This window comes from Ranitomeya imitator, chromosome 4 (assembly GCF_032444005.1).
Source record: "Ranitomeya imitator isolate aRanImi1 chromosome 4, aRanImi1.pri, whole genome shotgun sequence".
In the NCBI taxonomy this organism is placed as follows: Eukaryota; Metazoa; Chordata; class Amphibia; order Anura; family Dendrobatidae; genus Ranitomeya; species Ranitomeya imitator.
Genome location: NC_091285.1, coordinates 34,902,570 through 34,926,924, shown reverse-complemented (window position 1 = coordinate 34,926,924; position 24,355 = coordinate 34,902,570). Strand labels below are relative to the sequence as shown.

Below are 24,355 nucleotides of genomic sequence, written 5' to 3'. Positions count from 1 at the left end.
TATTTGGTCAGAAACAAACAATCAAGATTTCTGGCTCTCACAGACCTGTAACTTCTTCTTTAAGAGTCTCCTCTTTCCTCCACTCATTACCTGTAGTAATGGCACCTGTTTAAACTTGTTATCAGTATAAAAAGACACCTGTGCACACCCTCAAACAGTCTGACTCCAAACTCCACTATGGTGAAGACCAAAGAGCTGTCAAAGGACACCAGAAACAAAATTGTAGCCCTGCACCAGGCTGGGAAGACTGAATCTGCAATAGCCAACCAGCTTGGAGTGAAGAAATCAACAGTGGGAGCAATAATTAGAAAATGGAAGACATACAAGACCACTGATAATCGCCCTTGATCTGGGGCTCCACGCAAAATCCCACCCCGTGGGGTCAGAATAATCACAAGAACGGTGAGCAAAAATCCCAGAACCACGCGGGGGGACCTAGTGAATGAACTGCAGAGAGCTGGGACCAATGTAACAAGGCCTACCATAAGTAACACACTACGCCACCATGGACTCAGATCCTGCAGTGCCAGACGTGTCCCACTGCTTAAGCCAGTACATGTCCGGCCCGTCTGAAGTTTGCTAGAGAGCATTTGGATGATCCAGAGGAGTTTTGGGAGAATGTCCTATGGTCTGATGAAACCAAACTGGAACTGTTTGGTAGAAACACAACTTGTCGTGTTTGGAGGAAAAAGAATTTCTGAGTTGCATCCATCAAACACCATACCTACTGTAAAGCATGGTGGTGGAAGCATCATGCTTTGGGGCTGTTTCTCTGCAAAGGGGCTGTTTCTCTGCAAAGGGGCCAGGACGGCTGATCCGGGTACATGAAAGAATGAATGGGGCCATGTATCGTGAGATTTTGAGTGCAAACCTCCTTCCATCAGCAAGGGCATTGAAGATGAAACGTGGCTGGGTCTTTCAACATGACAATGATCCACAGCACACTGCCAGGGCAACAAAGGAGTGGCTTCGTAAGAAGCATTTCAAGGTCCTGGAGTGGCCCAGCCAGTCTCCAGATCTCAACCCTATAGAAAACCTTTGGAGGGAGTTGAAAGTCCGTGTTGCCAAGCGAAAAGCCAAAAACATCACTGCTCTAGAGGAGATCTGCATGGAGGAATGGGCCAACATACCAACAACAGTGTGTGGCAACCTTGTGAAGGCTTACAGAAAACGTTTGACCTCTGTCATTGCCAACAAAGGATATATTACAAAGTATTGAGATGAAATTTTTTTTCTGACCAAATACTTATTTTCCACCATAATATGCAAATAAAATGTTAAAAAAACAGACAATGTGATTTTCTGGATTTTTTTTTCTCAGTTTGTTTCCCATAGTTGAGGTCTACCTATGATGTAAATTACAGACGCCTCTCATCTTTTTAAGTGGTGGAACTTGCACTATTGCTGACTGACTAAATACTTTTTTGCCCCACTGTACATATATATATATATATATATATATATACATATATATATATATATATATATATATATATATATATATATACACATATATGCATATATATATATATATATATATATATATATATACATATATATATTTGTTATTGCAGCATCCAGATTGGTCCAGTCTCTCAAAATCTAAAAGAAATTTGCCCAAACTGTAAACTCTATAAAAAAAAATTGAATTGCCGGGATTGTGAATTTTCAGTTGCTCCAACAGCGTAAAAATATACAATAACAAGTGATCAAAATCTCCTGTCTATGTCAATATGCTCTAAGTAAGAAAACCAGATCCCCAAGCTAAAAAACAAAGCAATTGATGGAACAATAAAAAAAAATGAATCTCAGAAAATATGGAACAAAACAATATTTTATTTTTACAATATTCAGATTTTTTTTAAAGCAACTGAAATAGTAAAATAAAACTACAAGTTTAGAATCAACGTTATTGTAGTAACCTGTAAAATCTTATTGTCAGCACATTTTTATCATACAATTAACTATAAAAATAGAACAAAAAACAAAAACTCAGAATTGCATTCTGTCACCATTACACCGCGCTTCGAATTTTTATGCCTTTTTCCCTAACTCTATATAAACTGTATCTGAAAAAAATGAATGTTATCAGTAAAATCTGCAACTCGTCCCGCAAAACACAAGCTCCTATAAGTCTGTGATGACGAAGACATAAAAAAGTTATGGCGATTTGAAAATGTTTGAGAAAAAAATGAAAATTGTGTCCTTAAGGGGTTAAATCTGAATACTCTTAAGTTTCCGTTATTTGAGAATTAAATATTATGTTTGATCTGGTATCTTTAACTCATTTTTATGTTGGATTATACATTTTTATATTTTATTTTCTGGACATAATCATGGGGGCAACCACATTATCTGAGTTGCTGCTTTTCCATCTAACAGAATTCAAAGATGGTCTCCGCAGCAGAAAGTGTAATCTAGAGAGGACTTGTGGGCATGCTCTGTGCCCTGTGCAGAGATCACTGTGCGGGGAGGAGGGAAGATGTTGTCAATGATGGATACGACATTATCGTCCTCCAACTTTATAACAAATGTGTTATGTTGCATTACATTCCTGTGTTGATAATGAGACTGATGAGAAGCGAGATCTGTGGAAAAAGTAATTGTGGGGTTCAGTGACTTCAGGAAACACTGGAAGATTTCAGAAAGCTCCAGTGGTAAATATATTTTATGTCGTAGAAGATCACAAAAATGTTTCTCGTAAAATGTAGTTTAAAAACAGGTAATTTTCTGATGCTACTTTCTCTTTAAGTTGTGATCTTCACCGAGCTGTAGAGAAAAGGTTGCCCAAATGCACGTAACACAGCATGGAGGGGCTCGGAGAAGGTGGCAGTGAAGGTGTGCAAGTGTCTGATGGGGTCACACAGCTCATAAAAGGACAACTGCCCGGCCTCATAATCCAGACATATCCTGACTCTATCACTGGAGATCTTCTTGGTTAACGGAATCACGTTCCTGTCATGTATCGCTGAATACTTATTATTAGATCTCCTCAAACTCCAGGACTTGTTATTATATCCAATCAGTGACCGCTCTCCCCTCCTGTCTATACTGGGATAACACATCCCCACCATCCACTCCCCTGATCTACTGCCCTCCACATCCCAGTAATGTCGTCCTGAGGTAAATCCTCTCCTGCTCATCACCTGACTATAACCCTGGAATCTCTCTGCTGTTTCTGGACGTTTCTGCTTCACTTTTGCCTCGGTCGCAGTTTTCAGGTCGTCTGATATAAGGAGATTATTAGCAGCTGTGGTTACATCCAGTAATATGTCTGCAGGACCCTCCACATAGATCCCGCTCCTTATACCTGATATTACGTCACATAATGTGTGTAATGTGTGTGAGATCTCAGCCACATCCAGGTCATCTCCATCATGGGGCTGTTTAGCATGTCCCCCTGTGTCCTCATCACCTCCCTCCTCCTCAGGATCACACAAGTCACCGGTGTCTGGATCCTGTAAGACAGCCAGTGGATCCCTCACGTTACACAGCTCCTCAATGTGTCTCATCTTCCTGGACAGTTCGTCCTTCTTTATTTCCAGCTGATGGATCCGAGCAGACAGTGACAGTGACTCTTCCTTTTCCTGCCTGGAGATCTCACTCAGGACCTTCTTCTCCAGGTCGTCCACCCGTCTCCTGATGTCTGTACACAGGGCAGCGACTCTCTCGGCTTCTCCAGCTGCTTTTTCTTGAGCTTTTCTCCTGCGCTCCTCCACACTACGGACTCTTTCCTCCGTCTCCTCTCTCTTTGTGACCAGTTTCTGCAGAACATTTCTCATTTTTTTCTTTTTGTTCTCAGAGGCCTCATCCAGTGACTCCATTTTATGTCCATTATGTTTCCCAATCAAACTGCAGGACGCACAGATACAAGCCGCGTCCTCAGTGCAGTAATATTCCAGGATCTTCTTGTGGACAGAACATTTCCTTTTCTCCAGAGAAGTGTTGGGATCAGATAAGACGTGTTCTGGTGATTTGCTGTGAGATCTCAGGTGTTTATCACACAGAGAAGCCTCACAGTGTAGACAGGATCTAACAGCAGGTACCGGAGAGTCCACACAGTAAGTGCAGCAGATCCCGGTGATCTCCTCTTGTCCTTGCTGAGTAATCAGGAAACGTTCTGCGACATTATGGAGATTTATGTTCCTCGTCAGTGCCGGCCGCTGCTGAAACTCTTCTCTGCATTCAGGACAGGAATAAACTCCAGACCCGTCCTGTGCATCCAGCACACGATCAATACAGACCCGGCAGAAGTTGTGTCCACATCTCAGCATTACAGGGTCCTTAAATGTAGATAAACAGATGGAGCAGAGCAGCTCCTCGCTCAGAATAACAGACGCCATGGCTGACGGAAGAAGGAAGAAATGAAACTGAAAGTGTCTATTACTCAATACTTGGCAATGTCGTAGTTACACCCATTCACCAACTAAAGGGAACCTGGCACCTGCTTATGCTACTCCATTGTGAGAGTTTCATGCTAAGGCCGGGATCACACATGTGAGAAACACGTCCGTGTCTCGCATGTGAAATCCAAGCTGTGGCGCCGGCACTTGAGAGCGGAGCGTGCGGCTCCATGTGTTGCTATGCGGCCGCACGCTCCGCTCTGGAGTGCCGGCGCCACAGCTTGGATTTCACATGCGAGACACGGACGTGTTTCTCGCATGTGTGATCCCAGCCTTAGGCAAAGACCCTGATTCCAGCAACTTATCACTTCCTTTATTGGGTCCTGCATTTTTGATTAAAAACTGTTTTAATCCCTTAAGGGCCAAGCCGCTTTGTAGGTTAATGACAGGGCCTTCATTTTTTTTTTAAATCTGTCGAGTGTCACTTTATAAGGTTATAACTCTTGAACACTTCAACGGATCCCAGTGATTCTGAGAGAGTTTTTTTTTCTAGACTTATTGTACTTCATGATAGCGGTAAAATTTGTTCAATATGACTTATGTTTTTTTGGGGAAATTTGGGGGAAAAAAATAACAAATAACATTTTCCCCATGTCTACTTTACATCAGAACAATTTTTGAAACATAATTTTTTTTCTGTTAGGAAGTTAGAAGGGTTAAAACTTGACCAGCGATTTTTAATTTTTACAAAAAAATTTACAAAACCATTTTTTTAGGGACCTCATGACATTTGAAGTCACCTTGAGGGGTGTATATGATAAAAGATACCCAAAGTGACACCATTCTAAAAACTACACCCCTCTCCTCAAAACCACATTTAAGAAGTATATTAACCGTTCAGGTGCTTCACTTTAAAAAAAAAAAAAAAATAATGTTTTTATTTTAGACCCAATATTTTTTTTTTCATAAGAGTAACAGGAGAAAACAAACCTCAAAACTTGTTGTGCAATTTCTCCTGAGTACGCCGAAACCTCATATGTGGTCTAAATCTAATGATGTGATTCAGATTAAACCCCCAAGGGTTTCCTATAACGAGGCAGCAGAGATACTCTGGACTCCATCTAGCCTCTGTTCAGCAATGTTCTTCTTTGCAGAGTTGCACAAAACTGCGACGGACAGCGCTTTTATGCTCGCCTAAAAGGACGGACACCATCGGATCACAGGTTAGACAGCATAAACAGTGTCCGCATCTGTCTCATTATAGGGAATCTTCCACCCGGGGTTCCATCTGAATCACATGTTTAACCCCTTAGTGACCGAGCCAATTTGGTACTTAATGACCAAGCCAATTTTTGCAATTCTGACCACTGTCACTTTGAGGTTATAACTCTGGAACGCTTTAACGGATCCCGCTGATTCTGAGATTGTTTTTTTCGTGACATATTGTACTTCATGTTATTGGTAACATTTCTTCGATATTACTTGCGATTATTTATGAAAAAAAACAGAAATATGGCGAAAATTTTTAAAATTTTGCAAATTTCAAACTTTGTATTTTTATGCCCTTAAATCAGAGAGGTATGTCACAAAACATAGTTAATAAATAACATTTTCCACATGTCTACTTTACATCAGCACAATTTTGGAAACAAAATTTTTTTTGTTAGGGAGTTATAAGGGTTAAAAGTTGACCAGCAATTTCTCATTTTTACAACACCTTTTTTTTTTTAGGGACCACATCACATTTGAACTCATTTTGAGGGGTCTATATGATAGAAAATAACGAAGTGTGACACCATTCCAAAAACTACACCCCTCAAGGTTCTCAAAACCACATTCAAGAAGTTTATTAACCCTTTACATGCTTCACAGGAACTGAAACAATGTGGAAGGAAAAAATGAACATTTAACTTTTTTGGCAAACATTTTAATTCAGAACCATTTTTTTTATTTTCTCAAGTGTAAAAACAGAAATGTAACCATAAATTTTATTATGCAATTTCTCCTGAATACGCCAATACCCCATATGTGGGGGTAAACCACTGTTTGAGCGCACCGCAGAACTTGGAAGGGAAGGAGCGCCATTTGACTTTTTCAATGCAGAATTGGCTGGAATTGAGATTGGACGCCATGTCACGTTTAGAGAGCCCCTGATGTGCCTAAACAGTGGAAACCCCCCACAAGTGACACCATTTTGTAAACTAGACCCCTTAAGGAACTTATCTAGATGTGTGGTGAGCACTTTGAACCCCCAAGAGCTTTACAGAAGTTTATAACGTTGAGCCGTGAAAATAAAAAAATCGCATTTTTCTTCTACAAAAATGATCTTTTTGCCCCAAAATTTTTATTTTCACAAGGGTAACAGGGGAAATTAGACCACAAAAGTTGTAGTGCAATTTCTCCTGAGTACGTCGATACCCAATATGTGGGGGTAAACCACTGTTTGGGTGCACCGCAGAGCTTGGAAGGGAAGGAGTACCGTTTTACTTTTTCAATGTAGAATTGTCTGGAATTGAGATTGGACGCCATGTCGCGTTTGGAGAGCCCCTGATGTGCCTAAACAGTGGAAACCCCCCACAAGTGACCCCATTTTGGAAACTAGACCCCCTATGGAACTTATCTAGATGCGTGGTGAGAACTTTGAATGCCCAAGTGCATCACAGAAGTTTAGAATGCAGTCGTGAAAATAAAAAAAAAAAATTTTTCCACAAAAAAGATATTGTAGCCCCCAAGTTTTTATTTTCACAAGGGTAACAGGAGAAATTGTACCACAATAGTTGTTGTCCAATTTATCCCGAGTACACTGATGTGCCATATGTGGGGGTAAACCACTGTTTGGGCGCACGGCAGAGCTCGGAAGGGAAGGAGCGCTGTTTTGGAATGCAGACTTTGATAGAATGGTCTGTGGGCGTTATGTTGCGTTTGCAGAGCCCCTGATGTACCTAAACAGTAGTAACCCACCACAAGTGACCCCATTTTGGAAACTAGACCCCCCAAGGAACTTATCTAGATGTGTGCTGAGAACTTTGAATGCCCAAGTGCTTCACAGAAGTTTAGAATGCAGAGTCGTGAAAATAAAAAAATATTTTTTTTTCCACAAAAAAGATTTTGTAGCCCCCAAGTTTTTATTTTCACAAGGGTAACAGGAGAAATTGGACCCCAAAAGTTGTTGTCCAATTTATCCCGAGTACGCTGATGCCCCATATGTGGGGGTAACCCACTGTTTGGGCGCACGGCAGAGCTCAGAAGGGAGGGAGCACCATTTGACTTTTTGAGCGCAAAATTGGCTGTCGTGTTTGGAGACCCCCTTATGTAACTAAACAGTGGAAACCCCCCAATTCTAGCTCCAACCCTAACCCCAACACACCCCTAACCCTAATCCCAACCCGATCCATAACCCTAATCACTAACCCTAACGATAATCACAACCCTTACCCCAAAACAACCCTAATGTCAACCCTAACCATAACTCTAATCAAAACCCTAAATCCAACACACACCTAATCCTAATCTCAACCCTAACCTCAAACCTAACCCTAATCCCAATACACCCCTAATCACAACCCTAACCTTAACCCTAATCCCAAACCTAACCCTAATCCCAAGCGTAACCCTAATGACAACCCTAACCCTAATACCAACTCTAATCCAAACCCTAACCCCAAATCTAACCCTAACTTTAGCCCCAACCCTAGCCCTAACTTTAGCCCCAACCCTAACCCTAGCCCTAAGGCTACTTTCACACTTGCGTCATTTGGCATCCGTCGCAATCCGTCATTTTGGACAAAAAATTGATCCTCCAAATGTGCCCGCAGGATGCGTTTTTTTGCCCATAGACTTGTATTGCTGACGGATCGTGACGGATGGCCACACGTCGCGTCCGTCGTGCACTGGATCAGTTGTGTTTTGGCGGACCGTCGGCACAAAAAACGTTCAATGTAACGTTTTTTTGTACGTCGCATCCACCATTTCTGACCGCGCATGCGTGGCCGTAACTCCGCCCCCTCCTCCCCAGGACATAGATTGGGCAGCGGATGCGTTGAAAAACTACATCCGCTGCCCACGTTGTGCACAATTTTCACAACGTGCGTCGGTATGTCGGGTCGACGCATTGCGACGGCCCCGTACCGACATAAGTGTGAAAGAACCCTAACCCTGAATTTAGCCCCAACCCTAACCCTAAATTTAGCCCCAACCCTAACCCTAGCCCTAACCCTAGCCCTAACCCTAGCCCTAACTCTAACCCTAGCCCTAACCCTAATTTTAGCCCCAACTGCTCTTCACCTGCCGGTCGGCAGATGGCGACAGATGGCGGGCGCACTGCGCATGCGCCCGCCATTTTCTTTTGCCAAGAAGACCAGGAGGAGCAGCAGGAGGATCCAGGGACACCGGTAAGTATAATAGGGTCCCCGAATACCCCTATTTCTCTGTCCTCTGATGTGCGATCACATCAGAGGACAGAGAATTACACTTTGATTTTTTATTTTTTTTTTGCGGTCGCCGGTAAACAGTTAATTACCGGCGATCGCAAAACAGGGGTCAGTAAAACCAACCCCGATCATGTTCTTTGTGGTCTCGGCTACCCCCGGCAGCCGAGACCCCAAAGATTCTCTAGGTGCCGGCCGGCAGGCGCACTGCGCATGCGCCCGCCATTTTGAAGATGGCGGCGCCCACCGGTAGCCACGAGGAGCACCGGGGGAGATAGGTGAGTATCGGGGGACTATCTGGGACCCCTTTTCTCTGTCCTCTGATGTGCGATCACATCGGAAGACAGAGAAATTAAAAAGAAATCGCGTTTTTTTTTTTTTTTTTTGCGATCGCCGGTAAACGGTTAATTACCAGCGATCGCAAATGCGGGGTCGGTAAAAAAAACCCCGAATCATGTTCTCTGGGGTCTCGGCTACCCCCGGCAGCCGAGACCCCGGAGAAAATCCGACTCTGGGGGGTGCTATTTACTTTTTCCACAGCGCCGTTAGTTAACAGCGCTGTGGTTTAAGTACCCTTAGCGGCCGCCGTTAAAAGGCATATCGGCGGTCGCTAAGGGGTTAAGAGATTTATACAGAAACCCCAATGTAAGCGCTCAGCGTAGAGTGCAGGATAAACGTGCCACGAGCCTTACTGTGATCTTTGGTAGGCAGAATGAACAAATCAACAGCAGGTGAAGAATTGGTTTTATTTATTGTTTAATTGCGGTATGAGTGATTAGGCTACTTTATTCTCCAAGTTGGTGTGATTACTGCAGTATCAGATTTATAGCGGGTTTTTTTATTTGGCTGCTGTCGCAAGCTAAAAGATGCTTTTGAAAAAAAAAAAAAAAAATATATATATATATATATATATATATATATATATATATATATATAGTTTTTACATCTCCATATTTTGAGAGCTATAATGTTTCCATATTTGAGCTGACAGAGTCACGCGAGGGTTTGTTTTCTGTGGAACGAGTTAACGTTTTTATTTGTACAATGTTCGGGTTCATAACACTTTTTGATTGCTTTCTTTTACGATTTTTGGGAGACAAAATAAACAAAAACCAGCAATTCAGGAATTGTTTGTTTTTTTATTTCATTCCGGATGTGGTAAAATTTATAAAACAGCTGTATTCTTTGCATCAGTATAGCGATAACACATTTATGTTACTTTTTTATGTTATTGCATTTTTACACAATAAAACCATTTATAGAAAAAATAATTATTTCTTTGTATGCTAAGAGCTATTTTTAATTTTTCAGCAGATGGAGAGCTGTATGGTGGCTTGTTTTCTGCGGGACTTTTTTAACGTTTTTCTTTTTTATTGCATTTTTATTCCACTTTTTTTCCATTTTTTTTTTACAGTGAAATAGTTAACTAGTGTGACACGTTTATAGATCGTGTCTTACCGGCTGCGGCGATACCCATTATTCTCTTTATGGATGCAGCAATAGAGATGAGCACTATTAGCACTTTATACAGCAGTGTTTATCACATTGACCCCTTGTGTTTGCTATTAGTATCCACCTCTCGTGTCTCCCCTTTTCCTCATAGTTTGTAAGCTTGCGAGCAGGGCCCTCATTCCTCCTGGTATCTATTTTGAACTGTATTTCTGTTATGCTGTAATGTCTATTGTCTGTACAAGTTCCCTCTATAAGTTGTAAAGCGCTGCGGAATATGTTGGCGCTATATAAATAAAATTATTATTATTATTTATTTCTATTGGGAGCATTGCTGGTGATGTGGTTAAGACAGTAGTCGCCTGGCACGTTTCAGCATTTCATTCTTCGGCGACTGGTCTGTTGTCTTTAATCGCTCACGGTGTTACTTTGACTTTTATGTATTTATGATGTTCTATTCTTGAACTTAAACTACAGGTTATCTGTGATCTATTGTGGATTCCCCTATACTCCTGCTTCAGCAGGTTTTTATTCTGTTTTTTTATCATTGTGTATGGATGAGCGAACGTGCTCGCCACTACTCGTTACTCGCCCGAGTATCACTATGCTCGGTGTACTCAGCGAGCAGCGAGCATTTCCGGGATTATTCGGCGGTAACTGGTGTCTCCACCCAGTGTTTTTGGTGGCCTTTAGAGACCCGATTACGGTGCAGGGATTGTCTGCAAGGCCTTGAAGCACCTCAGCCATCTTTGTTGTGGTCGTGCAGTGATTGGCTTGGCCGCACAGAATCATCCCGAGTATAAGAGACCTGGCGCCGCCCTGCTCGTCGCATTCTGCTCCGGATTCAGCGAGAGTAGGGAGAGCTGCTGCCGAGATAGGGTCAGAATCGTGGTTTTTAGAGGTAGTGTAGGTCTGCAACTCTTAAATCCACAACTTCTCAAAAACCAAAAGTCCTTTTTAGGGCTAATTCGTGGGTCCCGAGATTGCAGTGCTAGGTAGGCAGGGCACAGCATATCCACATCAGTGCAAGGCCTTCAGGCAGTGTGTGTGCGTCCATTGCTCCCACTGCATCCCTCCCAAAGCTCCATAACTGTCTGCTGCTGCAGCTTCTATACTATATACAGTACCTAGTTGCATTTTTTTTTCCAAACATTCACCCCCCCAAAAAAACAAAAATATGCAGTCTGTTCTGTCAGACTGAGGCCTGTTGAAAAATCATAGTTTGTCAGGCATATGTAGCGTAGTTGTGTGTGCTAGACTTGTGCCACTTTTTTGTATTTTAAATTCACTGAAAAAGGCCTCATATATCTGTGTGCTGCAAGTTTGGTCATTGTAGGCCAGAGCACCACTTTTTTGCTGTCTGATACTCTAATTCTATACAGCACTATTTTGCATAAGTTTACTTCACAAAAAAGCCCCCAAAAAGGCCACATATTTGCCAGTGTGGTATTTCTGTGACAGCCCTTATATATCTGCGTGCTCCAAGTTTGGTCATTGTAGGCTGGTGGACCCCTTTTTTTGCGGTCTGATACTCTAATTCTATACAGCACTATTTAGCTTGCAAAATTATAAAAAGACCACATATTTGCCAGTGTGGTATTTCGGCGACAGCCCTCATATATCTGCGTGCTCCAAGTTTGGTCATTGTAGGCCGGTGTACCCCTTTTTTTGCTGTCTGATACTCTAATTCTATACAGCACTATTTAGCATAAGTTTACTTCACAAAAAAAGCCCCCAAAAATTGAATACAGTCTGTTATATCAGGCTGAGGCCTGCCTGGTGTTTGGGTTTGAAAAATCGTAGATTTGCAGGCATACTGATCAGATATTATTTTGCTACTAATAAATATATTTGTGCTGAGCATTTGAAATAGTGCAGTAGTCCATTTAAAATGGGCAAGGGATGGGGAAGTGGACGTGATGATGATGGTGCATGCAGAGGGCGAGGCCGTGGCCAAGGTGACAGTGGACAACAACAAAGACACATCTTCTCGCTCGACCTTCCTGTCCCAGTTTCTAGGGGACCGCAGCACACCACTATTGAAGCCAGAGCAGTGTGAAACGATTGTTGGTTGGATAGCGGATAATGCTTCGTCACTTAGCCACCACCACCACCATGTCATCCACACGGTCAAGTCTGAGTAGCCATGAGTGTGGCCCGGATATTCCTCACCCTGATCCTCCTTCTTCCCACCATGCCGAGTGCCCTGAGACAACTGATCCCACACTTGGACACTCTGAAGAGCTGTTCAGTTTTCCATTTCAAGATTCTGAACTCTCGGCCAGTCAACTTGAAGTGGGGACAGATGAGATCGCATGTACAGATGCCCAAAGCTTTGACCAGCCCCAGTCACACGAAGGCAATGGTGGGAAAGTGTCAGAAGAGGTGGCGGCTCTGAGGCAAGGTGAGCTCACACATGTACCTTGCTTGGCCCATGTGCTTAACCTCGTGGTTCAACGTTTTCTGAAAAGCTACCCAGAGCTGACGGATCTGCTAGTGCTAGTGAAAGTACACTATCTGTCTGCCCATTTTAGACAGTCAGCTACAGCTTCAGCCGCCCTTGCCGTGCTTCAGCAGCATTTGCAGCGTCCAGCTCACCAGCCGGTGTGTGATGTCCCCACACTCTGGAACTCTATACTACTTATGTTGGAAAGGCTTTGTGAGCAGAAGAGGGCAGTTGTTGACTACCAACATCAACAAGGCTGTCGATATTCAGTTCAGACTCCACACATAAGACCTCAGGTGTGGACATGGATGTCCAACATACGTATCATTCTCCAAAACTTTGAGGACTGCACCAAGATGGTGAGCAACGATGATGCCATAATTAGCGTCACCATCCTGCTTCTCAGCATTCTGGAAACCTCTGCTCACAATTAAAGAGGATGCATTGCAGACAGAGCATGAGGACATGGAGCAAGGAACCAAACAGGGGGATTACACTCAGCCCAGCCTCATGTCTTCTCATCGTGGATTGGTAGTCAATGAGGAGGAGGAAGAACAGGAGCTACTTTCATGCGCTATAGACGGTACTACAAACACAGCTGTCATACCGTCTGTCCAGCGAGGATGGCCTGAGGACAGGGAGGATGAGGAGGACAGCATGGTCAGTCGTCCTGTTGGTGAGGACACAGAAGTCTTGCCTGTTAGCAGTCTGGCACGTATGGCTGACTTGCGCTGCGTTTCACGTGACCCTCGCATTATAAAAAAATTTTGTGACACTCATTACTGGTTGGTGACACTTCTAGACCAATGCTACAAGGAGAACTTTACATCTCTTCTACCAGAGGCAGAGAGGTGTACTAAAATGTTGCAGTACCAGAGGGCCCTTGTAGCGGAATTACTTAGAAAATTCTCATGTGAGAATGCTGGCAGCAGACGTCAGAGTTTGTTGTACAACCAAGGAGTCCAAGCGAGAGAGACAAGTGCAATCCAGCTCAGGCAGGGGAACAATGGCAAAGTTCTGGGACAGTTTTCTCAGACTCTCCCATCATGACGGTACAGAGGCAAGGGGTGCTGTTACAAGAAGTGCAATGTTTGGGAAGATGGTGAGGGAGTACCTTACAGATCGTACAAACATCCGTGATTCCACTGTGCCTTTTAATTATTGGGTATCCAAGCTGGATACGTGGCATGAACTGGCTCTCTACGCCTTGGAGGTCCTGGCCTGCCCTGCTCTGCTGCTATCGTTCTGTCAGAGCGGGTTTTTAGTGCCACTGGTGGAATTATAACAGATAAGCGCATCCGCCTGTCAACTGAAAATGCTGACAGGCTGACTCTTATAAAAATGAACAAGGGCTGTATTGGGAAAGACTTCTGTACACCACCAAGTGAAAACAGCGAAACATAACCTCAAATACATTCTCTCTTTTGGGGAGGTGTTTTCTCATGCATCTCTTCACAACCACACATGGGTATACGCTTCCAGATTTGGTCTGTTTGTTGTTATCCTCCTCCTTATCCTCATCCTCATCATCCAGAACCACTAGATGACCAGGGTAAACTTGCTCTGTACTGTTATAGGCCGGTGAATTTTGGGCACGGGGACTGTGAAGGCACTATTTTATTTAGTAAAATCAGGACCCCACATTGGGGAATTGGGCATTACATTACATTGGGCCTACTTCTTAAGTCTGTCTCCTGAAATGTGTCCGTTAACTAACACTAGATCACTAGGGTGAACGAGCTCTGTATGGTGAATTTTGGCCACGGGGACTGTGGTGGCACTAGTTTATTTAGTAAAAAAAGGACCCCACATTGGGGAATTGGGCATTACATTACATTGGGCCTACTTCTTAAGTCTGTCTCTTGCAATGTGTCCTTTGACTGCCACTAGATGACCAGGGTGAACGTGCTCAGTACTGTTATAGGCCGGTGAATATTGGGCAAGGGGCCTGCGATGGCACTAGTCTATTTTTAAAAAAGGTACCCCCATTGGGGAATTGTTTGGCAGCTCATGCACTCCATTTTAAGTCTCAGTGACCCACACCACTATATTGGGCTTACTTCTTAACTCTGTCTCCTGTAATGTCTCTTGTTTAACTGCCACTAGATCCCCAGGGTGAATGTGCTTTGTACTGTTATAGGCCTGTGCATTTTGGGCAAGGGGGCTGCGATGGCACTAATCTATTTTTTTTAAAAAGGTACCCCCATTGGGGAATTGTTTGGCAGCTCATGCACTGCATTACAAGTTTCAGAGACACACACCACTACATTGAGCCTACTTCTTAACTCTGTCTCCTGCCTTGTGTCCTTTACCTGCCACTAAATCACCAGGGTGAACGTGCTCTGTTCGGTGCATTTTGGGCAAGGGAGCTGTGATGGCACTATTTTAATTTGTAAAGAAAGGACCCCACATTAGGGAATTGGCCACTACATTACATTGGGCCTACTTCTTAACTCTGTCTCCTGCAGTGTGTCCTTCACCTGCCACTAGATCACCAGGGTGGACATGCTCTGTACGGTGCATTTTGGGCAAGGGGGTTGTGATGGCACTATTTTAATTTGCAAAGAAAGGACCCCACATTGGGGAATTGGGCATGACATTACATTGGGCCTACTTCTTAACTCTGTCTCCTGCATTGTGTCCATTACCTGCCACTAGATCACCAGGGTGAACGTGCTCTGTATGTATTACACTTCATATAAATTTGATAAAGCAATGCTGTTAGTTTGGCTCTGTAGTTCATTTAAAATATAGCTTTGTCCACTATATTAGTTTCTCTCCTTGAGAGCCATAACTTTGGCTGCGTCAAATGTACAAATGGCGAATATACAAATGGCGATTTGTAACCAAGATTTAAATACTGTATACCCAATGCATTCAGACAATCACATAGCTGCATTTCTTGTAAAACATTTACAGATGTGACAGACAATGCTCATAGTGAAACAATCTTGATAAATGTTTGTTTATTCACTTCACAAACAGTTCTAAGCCTCTATATGTTTGCTGTTTGTCATTGTAAAACAGTAAGGTTTACTTAAACTATGCCGGTGGTGGTTTGATCTAAATCCTTGTGGCTTTTAATTTCTAGGGGTTTATGGCCCCACATCTGATGACTCCATGATATCTCAGTTTCATCCAACCTTGAAAAGTGGCCACTTGAAGGTCTGGGTGAAACTATAGTTACTACATAGTGTAAATCAATATGTAAGACCAGAGAAACATGACTAAGACAGATGCCAAAACTGGGGTACCTGTACATGTACAGTGTGCTGATACCTGCATAATTGGGGACGCCCATGCAGTGTAGGTAATCTCCCAGGGCTTCTCTGTCTTGGTGTTGCTTCTCTGATATTCCAGATGGATTATGTTTAAAAGCCTCTTGGTGATGATCGAAGTATACTGTATGTAGTTAATCTTCATATATACGTAATCACTATATTTACTTAATCCTTATATGTACTTATTAACCTGTGTACGTTAACATATACAAAAGTGTACACACTCACACTATTCAATCATACTATTCCTTGAATTTTGTAGTTTGCAATTGGAGCGCCCCCAGACGCAGGGCCGTGGGGTACTCGTTACCGGTCCTCTTTGTCTCGGTGCTGGGGTTGTCACGGTGGCTGGACCCGGTCCGTGACCCTGCTAAGGGGCGTCCAATGAAAGGGTGCTGAAAGTCGGTCAAGGTTTCGTGACGCAACCTGTGGTATTCGGTCAGGGTGACCGACGCTGCTTGGAGCCCACTGGGGTGGTGTTATGGCAGCTAGATGGTATACCTTCCCACAGGTGAAGTATATCCCCAGGGCTTCCCAGTAATGTAGGTGGTGATGATGTGAGGCGCGGTTAATAACGAGGACACAGGGTTGCAGTCTCTTTACCTTTTACTGAAGACTTCGGGATCCACAATCCAGAGCACTGCTAACAGGGCTGTCTGAGTCCGGCCGGTCCGAAGGCAAATCCAGAGTTCCCTTTGCAGGTGGAAATCAGTGCCTACCAACTAGCGCCTGTGTGTTGTAGTTCTTCCCTGCTGAGCATTCGTGATAGTCCTCACAACTTTCGTATTCGTTCTTTCTCTCTCTCCGTCCCCCAAGCATATCTGGCTAGGACGCACCCGTTTGACGGGATGGCTCGGAGCTATTCTGGGACCCTAGAGACGCCCCTCTCCACATTTGCCCCCTATGTCTGCTTAGGTGATGTAAGGTAGACAGCCAACCTATAATCAACTGTCCTGCGGCTGTTTGAAGTAATGCTTGGAGTCAGTTACTTCCTCGGCGTTCCGGCCACACGCCTCAGTAGGATGTTGCCGTTCTCGGGGCACGATTCCTACTGGTTCTCCTTTGTGCTGTGATCTCGTTTCTCACTTCTCCACAATATCCTTCGCTTTGTGTCCTTTCTTAGGATGCCGCCGCAAGGTAGTGCAGGCGCGGCTCCGTCACGTTCTGTCCTTTCTGCTAGGTATCTGCCAGGAACCCACCCCTGACAGGTCCTCCCTGGAGCTCTCCCCGGCTGCGTTCTGTTCTAACTTCCTATCCAACCCCCAGTTTTACCAAAGTGTGAGGAGTGGCCTAATACATAGTGCCTTTTGCTCCCCCTGGTGGCCGGAGTGTGAAGTGTAATGTGTGACTGTTATACCTTGTCAAGTGAACTCCTTTAGTGCAATCAGACATAACAACACTCCCATTAGTGGCAGAGCGACATTACTGCAACGACCAGGACTCTGGGGCGCTGCACAATAAAATAGTGTTGTATTGCAAGTATTAGCCTTTTTTAAAGCCATATCTGAACTTAGTGTTAAAAACGTGGCAAATAAAATTGCCAAATTCTCCTGTAAATAATTGTGCAAAGAGGGAACCTTCATACCATTAAAAAATAGAGTGGATTTTCATGGGTCCATCCAGTGTGTGGGTTCCAAGGAGTAATGGGGTGCATATGACTGACTATGCAGCAGGGCTGGCTTTGCTGCCAATCTGTAAAACAAAGGAGTACGGGAGTACAAAATGTGTATTGTGAAGTGGATTTTCCTGGGCCCATCCAGTATGTGGGTCCCAAGGCCTAATGGGGTGCATATGAATTAGTAGCAGGGCAGGCCTTGAATTCAATGCAACACTTTTTCAGGAGTCCCCCCTGGACATCTTATGACAGGGGTATTGTGGTGCGTCGTAATTCTTGGCAGCCCATCCACTCGCAGCATAGGCTACAACAGCTTGGGAAACCCACTGTTTCATAGTGGCCCTTTAAGAAGATTGATGCCGCCTGATGCACCAGTAAAAATAGGCTCTGTGACTTTGAGTCCCTCCTTCCTAAATGAAACAAGATGGGTCTGCTTATGTGTCACACACCACATGGCCAGCTAGGGGTGTTAAATGTTACAATGACATTTCCCAGTGAATGCATTTGTGGTGGTTGAAAGCAATATTAAAGTTGAAAAACGCTTCAAAAACGCTGCGTCTGAACTAAGCCCAAGTGAGAGAGGATATTTTCAGCCTGGGGTTAAATATTTGGCCTTACAGGCAAGTCATTAAGGCTAGGTTCACACTGCGTCAACAGCAGCCCGTTCAACACATACGTTAATGGGCTGCTGTTAACGCAAGTGCCGGTATGTCATCACGCTAGCGCAGATAGAGCTAGTAGATACTCTATCTGCGCTAGCAGTGACGGACCCGGAAACACTGCAGCCCGCGTCCCAGGGCCCGTCACTCAATGACGGCACATCACTTTTGGGCGTGCGCTAGCGATGCGTCCGACATAGGACTTAATGGCGGCGTTAACGGACTACGTTATGCCGTGGTGTAACGTAATCCGTCTAACGGATGCCTATAACGTAATGTGAACCCAGCCTAACCTGCAAAGGATGGACCTTGACATATTTCCAAGCAAAACCCGATTTGTTTTCGTTTTAATGTGGTTTTTTTGGCACCGGGAAAAATGGCATGAATCTCGGAAAAAAAGGTTTACAGCTGTGAACTAGGAGTCAGGAATGCTTCCAGGCAGTGGCGTAACTACCGCGGTCGCCAGTGCGACCGGGCCCGGCAGGTCAGGGGCCCGGGCCCGGCAGGCAGGCTCGGACTGGCAGTGCCTCCCCCCGCTCCAGGGCCTCCCCCCCCTTCCCCGCCGCCGCTGCCTTGAATACTCACCCTGCTCCAGCGATGGTCTCGGCGTCTGCACTGCAGCTCGTTCCTGCTTGAGCGGTCACGTGACACCGCTCATTAAGATCATGAATATGCGCATATTCATGATCTTAATGAACGGTGTCACATGACCGCTCAAGCAGGAAGAAGGTGCTGCGCCGGCGCCGCCGTCTGGAGTCGGGACAGAGCGCGAGGGATGTCGGCACGGCCGTGCAGTGGGAAGACAGGTGAGTATGGGGGACGGGGGGGGGGGGGGGATGAAGGAGGACATAAGCCGGCGCGCCGAGCAGGAGCGGAGAGCTAAGCCTGCATACAGGGGGGAATATGAGCCATGCAGGGGGGGATATGAGCCATGCAGGGGGGGATATGAGCCATGCAGGGGGGTATATGAGCCATGCAGGGGGGAATATGAGCCATGCAGGGGGGAATATGAGCCATGCAGGGGGGAATATGAGCCATGCAGGGGGGAATATGAGCCATGCAGGGGGGAATATGAGCCATGCATACAGGAGGGGTAATATGAGCTATGTATATGGGATAGGAGGGAGATGAGCCATGCATACAGGAGGGGGGTCATTATACAGTATTGAGCATCATGTGTGGCCGTTATACAGTATGCAGCATCATGTGTGGCCATTATACAGTATGGAGCATCATGTGTGGTGGCCGTTATACAGTATTGAGCATCATGTGTGGCCATTATTCTATGGGGGTTACATTGAGTTGTATGGCAGGGCTGCAGGGGGGGGGCCCCATTTGGAAGTTCGCACCGGGGCCCCTAACTTTGTAGTTACGCCACTGCTTCCAGGTGCGATCCCCATGATGTCCCTGTGTCATTTGAGCAGTGTTTCCATTATTTTCAGACGTTTTTAGACCTTAAAAGGACCCCCGGGGGGGATCATGGTAAAAATACTCTGGTCTCCCATAGACTTACATTGGGCTCGTTGTTCTGGCCGAGTACCCGAGTATTCCAATCTGCTCGACCCGAGCAATGAGCACCCGAGCATTTTAGTGCTCGCTCATCACTAATTATGTGTATTCTATTTAAATTAAATTGTTATTTGGTATAAAATACTCTATTTCTCCCCCTTTTTTTCACTGACTAGTGGGGGTGTTGTTAGTGTTTGATTTGCATCGTGCTTTTGCCTATACGTATGCCCATAGTTATAGGGATATCTTAAGTGTTTAAGCAGATTTAAATTTGTAACATGTTAATTTGTTCAGTGTTTTTGCTGCAAATTTCATCCAGGAATGGGAAAACATATAAAAAAAATGTGCAAAAAACTGATTAAAATGCATCAAAATGTATAAAAAAAAAGCATAAGAAATGCATGTATTTTATGTTGTAATTTTTCAGCCAACACGGCAGTATTTGTAACAAATTTGTAGCAGGTTCTTATGCTGCAAATACTGAATGTGTGCACATATCCTAAATCTCCTGTAGAGTGTAAGCTCTTATGGTCAGCGGAGTCCTTTATCTCTCCTGTAGAGTGTAAGCTCTTATGGTCAGCGGGGTCCTCTCTCTCCTGTAGAGTGTAAGCTCTTATGGTCAGCGGGGTTCTCTCTCTCCTGTAGAGTGTAAGCTCTTATGGTCAGTGGGGTCCTCTCTCTCCTGTAGAGTGTAAGCTCTTATGGTCAGTGGGGTTCTCTCTCTCCTGTAGAGTGTAAGCTCTTATGGTCAGCGGGGTCCTCTCTCTCCTGTAGAGTGTAAGCTCTTATGGTCAGTGGAGTCCTTTATCTCTCCTGTAGAGTGTAAGCTCTTATGGTCAGCGGGGTCCTCTCTCTCCTGTAGAGTGTAAGCTCTAATGGTCAGCGGGGTTCTCTCTCTCCTGTAGAGTGTAAGCTCTTATGGTCAGTGGGGTCCTCTCTCTCCTGTAGAGTGTAAGCTCTTATGGTCAGTGGGGTTCTCTCTCTCCTGTAGAGTGTAAGCTCTTATGGTCAGCGGGGTCCTCTCTCTCCTGTAGAGTGTAAGCTCTTATGGTCAGTGGGGTCCTCTCTCTCCTGTAGAGTGTAAGCTCTTATGGTCAGTGGGGTCCTCTCTCTCCTGTAGAGTGTAAGCTCTAATTGTCAGTGGGGTCCTCTCTCTCCTGTAGAGTGTAAGCTCTTATGGTCAGTGGGGTCCTCTCTCTCCTGTAGAGTGTAAGCTCTTATGGTCAGTGGGGTCCTCTCTCTCCTGTAGAGTGTAAGCTCTTATGATCAGTGGGGTCCTCTCTCTCCTGTAGAGTGTAAGCTCTTATGGTCAGTGGGGTCCTCCCTCTCCTGTTGAGTGTAAGCTCTTATGGTCAGTGGGGTCCTCTCTCTCCTGTAGAGTGTAAGCTCTTATGGTCAGTGGGGTCCTCTCTCTCCTGTAGCATGTATGCTCTAATGGTCAGCGGGGTTCTCTCTCTCCTGTAGAGTGTAAGCTCTTATGGTCAGTAGGGTCCTCTCTCTCTCCTGTAGCATGTATGCTCTAATGGTCAGTGGGGTCCTCTCTCTCGTGTAGAGTGTAAGCTCTTATGGTCAGTGGGGTCCTCTCTCCTGTAGAGTGTAAGCTCTTATGGTCAGTGAGGTCCTCTCTCTCCTGTAGAGGGTAAGCTCTAATGGTCAGCGGGGTTCTCTCCTGTAGCATGTATGCTCTAATGGTCAGTTGGGTCCTCTCTCTCCTGTAGAGTGTAAGCTCTTATGGTCAGTGGGGTCCTCTCTCTCCTGTAGAGTGTAAGCTCTAATGGTCAGCGGGGTTCTCTCTCTCCTGTAGAGTGTAAGCTCTTATGGTCAGTGGGGTCCTCTCTCTCTCTCCTGTAGCATGTATGCTCTAATGGTCAGTGGGGTCCTCTCTCTCCTGTAGAGTGTAAGCTCTTATGGTCAGTGGGGTCCTCTCTCTCCTGTAGAGTGTAAGCTCTTATGGTCAGTGGGGTCCTCCATCTCCTGTAGAGTGTAAGCTCTTATGGTCAGTGGGGTCCTCTCTCTCCTGTAGAGTGTAAGCTCTTATGGTCAGTGGGGTCCTCTCTCTCTCCTGTAGCATGTATGCTCTAATGGTCAGTGGGGTTCTCTCTCTCCTGTAGAGTGTAAGCTCTTATGGTCAGTGGGGTCCTCTCTCTCTCTCCTGTAGCATGTATGCTCTAATGGTCAGTGGGGTCCTCTCTCTCCTGTAGAGTGTAAGCTCTTATGGTCAGTGGGGTCCTCTCTCTCCTGTAGAGTGTAAGCTCTTATGGTCAGTGGGGTCCTCCATCTCCTGTAGAGTGTAAGCTCTTATGGTCAGTGGGGTCCTCTCTCTCCTGTAGAGTGTAAGCTCTTATGGTCAGTGGGGTCCTCTCTCTCTCCTGTAGTATGTATGCTCTAATGGTCAGCGGGGTTCTCTCTCTCCTGTAGAGTGTTATCTCTTATGGTCAGAGGGGTGCTCTCTCTCTCTCTCTCTCTCCTGTAGAGTGTAAGTTCTATATACTACGTGGCTGTGCTATATACTACGTGGGCTGTGTTATATACTATGTGGCTGGGCTATATGCTACATGGGCCGTGTTATATACTATGTGGGCATTGTTATATGCTACGTGGCTGTGCTATATACTACATGGGCAGTGTTATATACTACATGGCTGTGTTATATGCTACATAGCTGTGCTATATACTATGTGGGCTGTGTTATATGCTACGTGGGCTGTGCTATATACAGTAATAGGTGGGCTCAGCTGTGCTATATACTACATGAGCTGTTCTATATGCTATGTGGCTGCTTTATACTACGTGGGCTGTGTTATATGCTACATGGGCTGTGCTAAATACTAGGTGGGCTCAGCTGTGCTATATACTACGTGGCTGTGTTATATACTACGTGGCTGCTATATACTACGTGGGCTGTGTTATATACTATGTGGCTGTGCAGTATACTACGTGGGCTGTGTTATATACTACATGGCTGTGTTATATGCTACGTAGCTGTGCTATATACTATGTGGGCTGTGTTATATGCTACGCAGGCTGTGCTATATTCTAGGTGGGCTCAGCTGTGCTATATACTATGTGGGCTGTACTATATGCTAAGTGGCTGTTCTATATACTACGTGGCTGTGCTATATACTATGTGGGCTGTGTTATATACTATGTGGCTGTGTTATATACTACGTGGCTGGGCTATATGCTACATGGGCCGTGTTATATACTATGTGGGCATTGTTATATGCTACGTGGCTGTGCTATATACTACATGGCTGTGTTATATACTATGTGGCTGTGCAATATACTACATGGGTTGTGTTATATGCTATGTGGCTGTGCTATATACTACGTGGGCTGTTATGCTATGTGGGCTATGTTATATACCATGTGGGCTGTGTTATATGCTATGTGGCTGTGCTATATACTACATGGCTGTGTTATATACTATGTGGCTGTGTTATATACTATGTGGCTGTGTTATATACCAGGTGGGCTGATATATGCTACGTGGCTGTGCTATATGCTATGTAGCTGTGCTATATGCTACGTGGGCTGTGCTATATGCTACGTTGGCTGTGTTATATACTATGTGGCTGTGTTATATTCTACGTGGGCTGTGCTATATGCTACATGGCTGTGCTATATACTATATAGCTGTGTTATATACTATGTGGGCTGTGCTATATGCTACATGGCTGTGATATATACTGAGTGGCTGTGCTATATACTGCGTGGCTGTGCTATATACTACATGGCTGTGCTTTATGCTACACATTTTGCACTTTTACAAATGTTCTACATTAATACTTTCTAATGTTTTCTTTAAAAAGTTTTCCATAAAAAAATTGTCATATTCAATGTATGTTTTTTTATTTGCAGCAAGGTTAGCTAACAATAAAATGCCTACTGGTAACTGAGGAAGAGGGAGTAGGTCACAAAAATTGGCATATAAGGGGTTGACTTATATAAAGCCCCTCTGCTGTATGGTATTGTAGAATTTACAATGGCTATCACTCATGTAAGAAGTGAAATCTGGCATTATACTATACCTATATTTCTCTGCTGTATCTGTGCATCATGAATCGTGGTATGTGTTAAAGCGGGGGGGCCCACTGAGACTCTTTCGCCGGGGCCCTCAAAAACCTTGAGCCAGCCCTGCTTGCCGTACACATTGGGAGCCCTAGGGACCCCGCTGCATCTGTGGGAAGCGTCACCATCTTTGCTGCAGCAATATCCCCCAGAGGACCCCTTTAAGCAGCGTCGGTCCCCCTCTGACCGAGAACCACAGGTGGCGTCATGAACACAAACTTTATTACAACTCCCTTTAAAGACCTTTCCCGAGTACCGAGTATCCCCACTGCCCTGGCTGGCGACTCAGCTTGGCATCACGAACAGGATTTCCTGGCATCGCCAGGTACTGTGTGCCAGAGACTGTGACAATCGGCCTGTAAGCCGCCATTGCCATGCCACATGGAGCGCGAGGGGAAGAAGGAGGCATACCTTCGTGGGTGGAGCCAGCAAAAGAACGTGAAGAGGAAGCGGGTGCTGTGCTGACAGGAGAGCCACAAGTGAGGACGCCATGCAGGAAAGCCGCAAGTGGAGACTCCGAAAGCCCTGGACGGAGGACCGGAAGGAGCGACTTAC

At 44.9% G+C, this 24,355-nt stretch overlaps 1 protein-coding gene across 1 annotated transcript; it reads right to left on the bottom strand.

The window, feature by feature from the left end:
- Positions 1–1,818: 1,818 nt before the first annotated feature.
- Positions 1,819–4,353, bottom strand: LOC138675382 (E3 ubiquitin/ISG15 ligase TRIM25-like). The gene has a single exon (XM_069763520.1). It carries the CDS (start codon positions 4,341–4,343, stop codon positions 2,748–2,750), a length of 1,596 nt encoding a protein of 531 aa, XP_069619621.1. The 5' UTR covers positions 4,344–4,353; the 3' UTR covers positions 1,819–2,747.
- Positions 4,354–24,355: the final 20,002 nt, after the last annotated feature.

Excerpts from the sequence above, each read along its gene's own strand:
- LOC138675382 (XM_069763520.1), bottom strand. The coding sequence starts at position 4,343 with ATGGCGTCTGTTATTCTGAGCGAGGAGCTGCTCTGCTCCATCTGTTTA.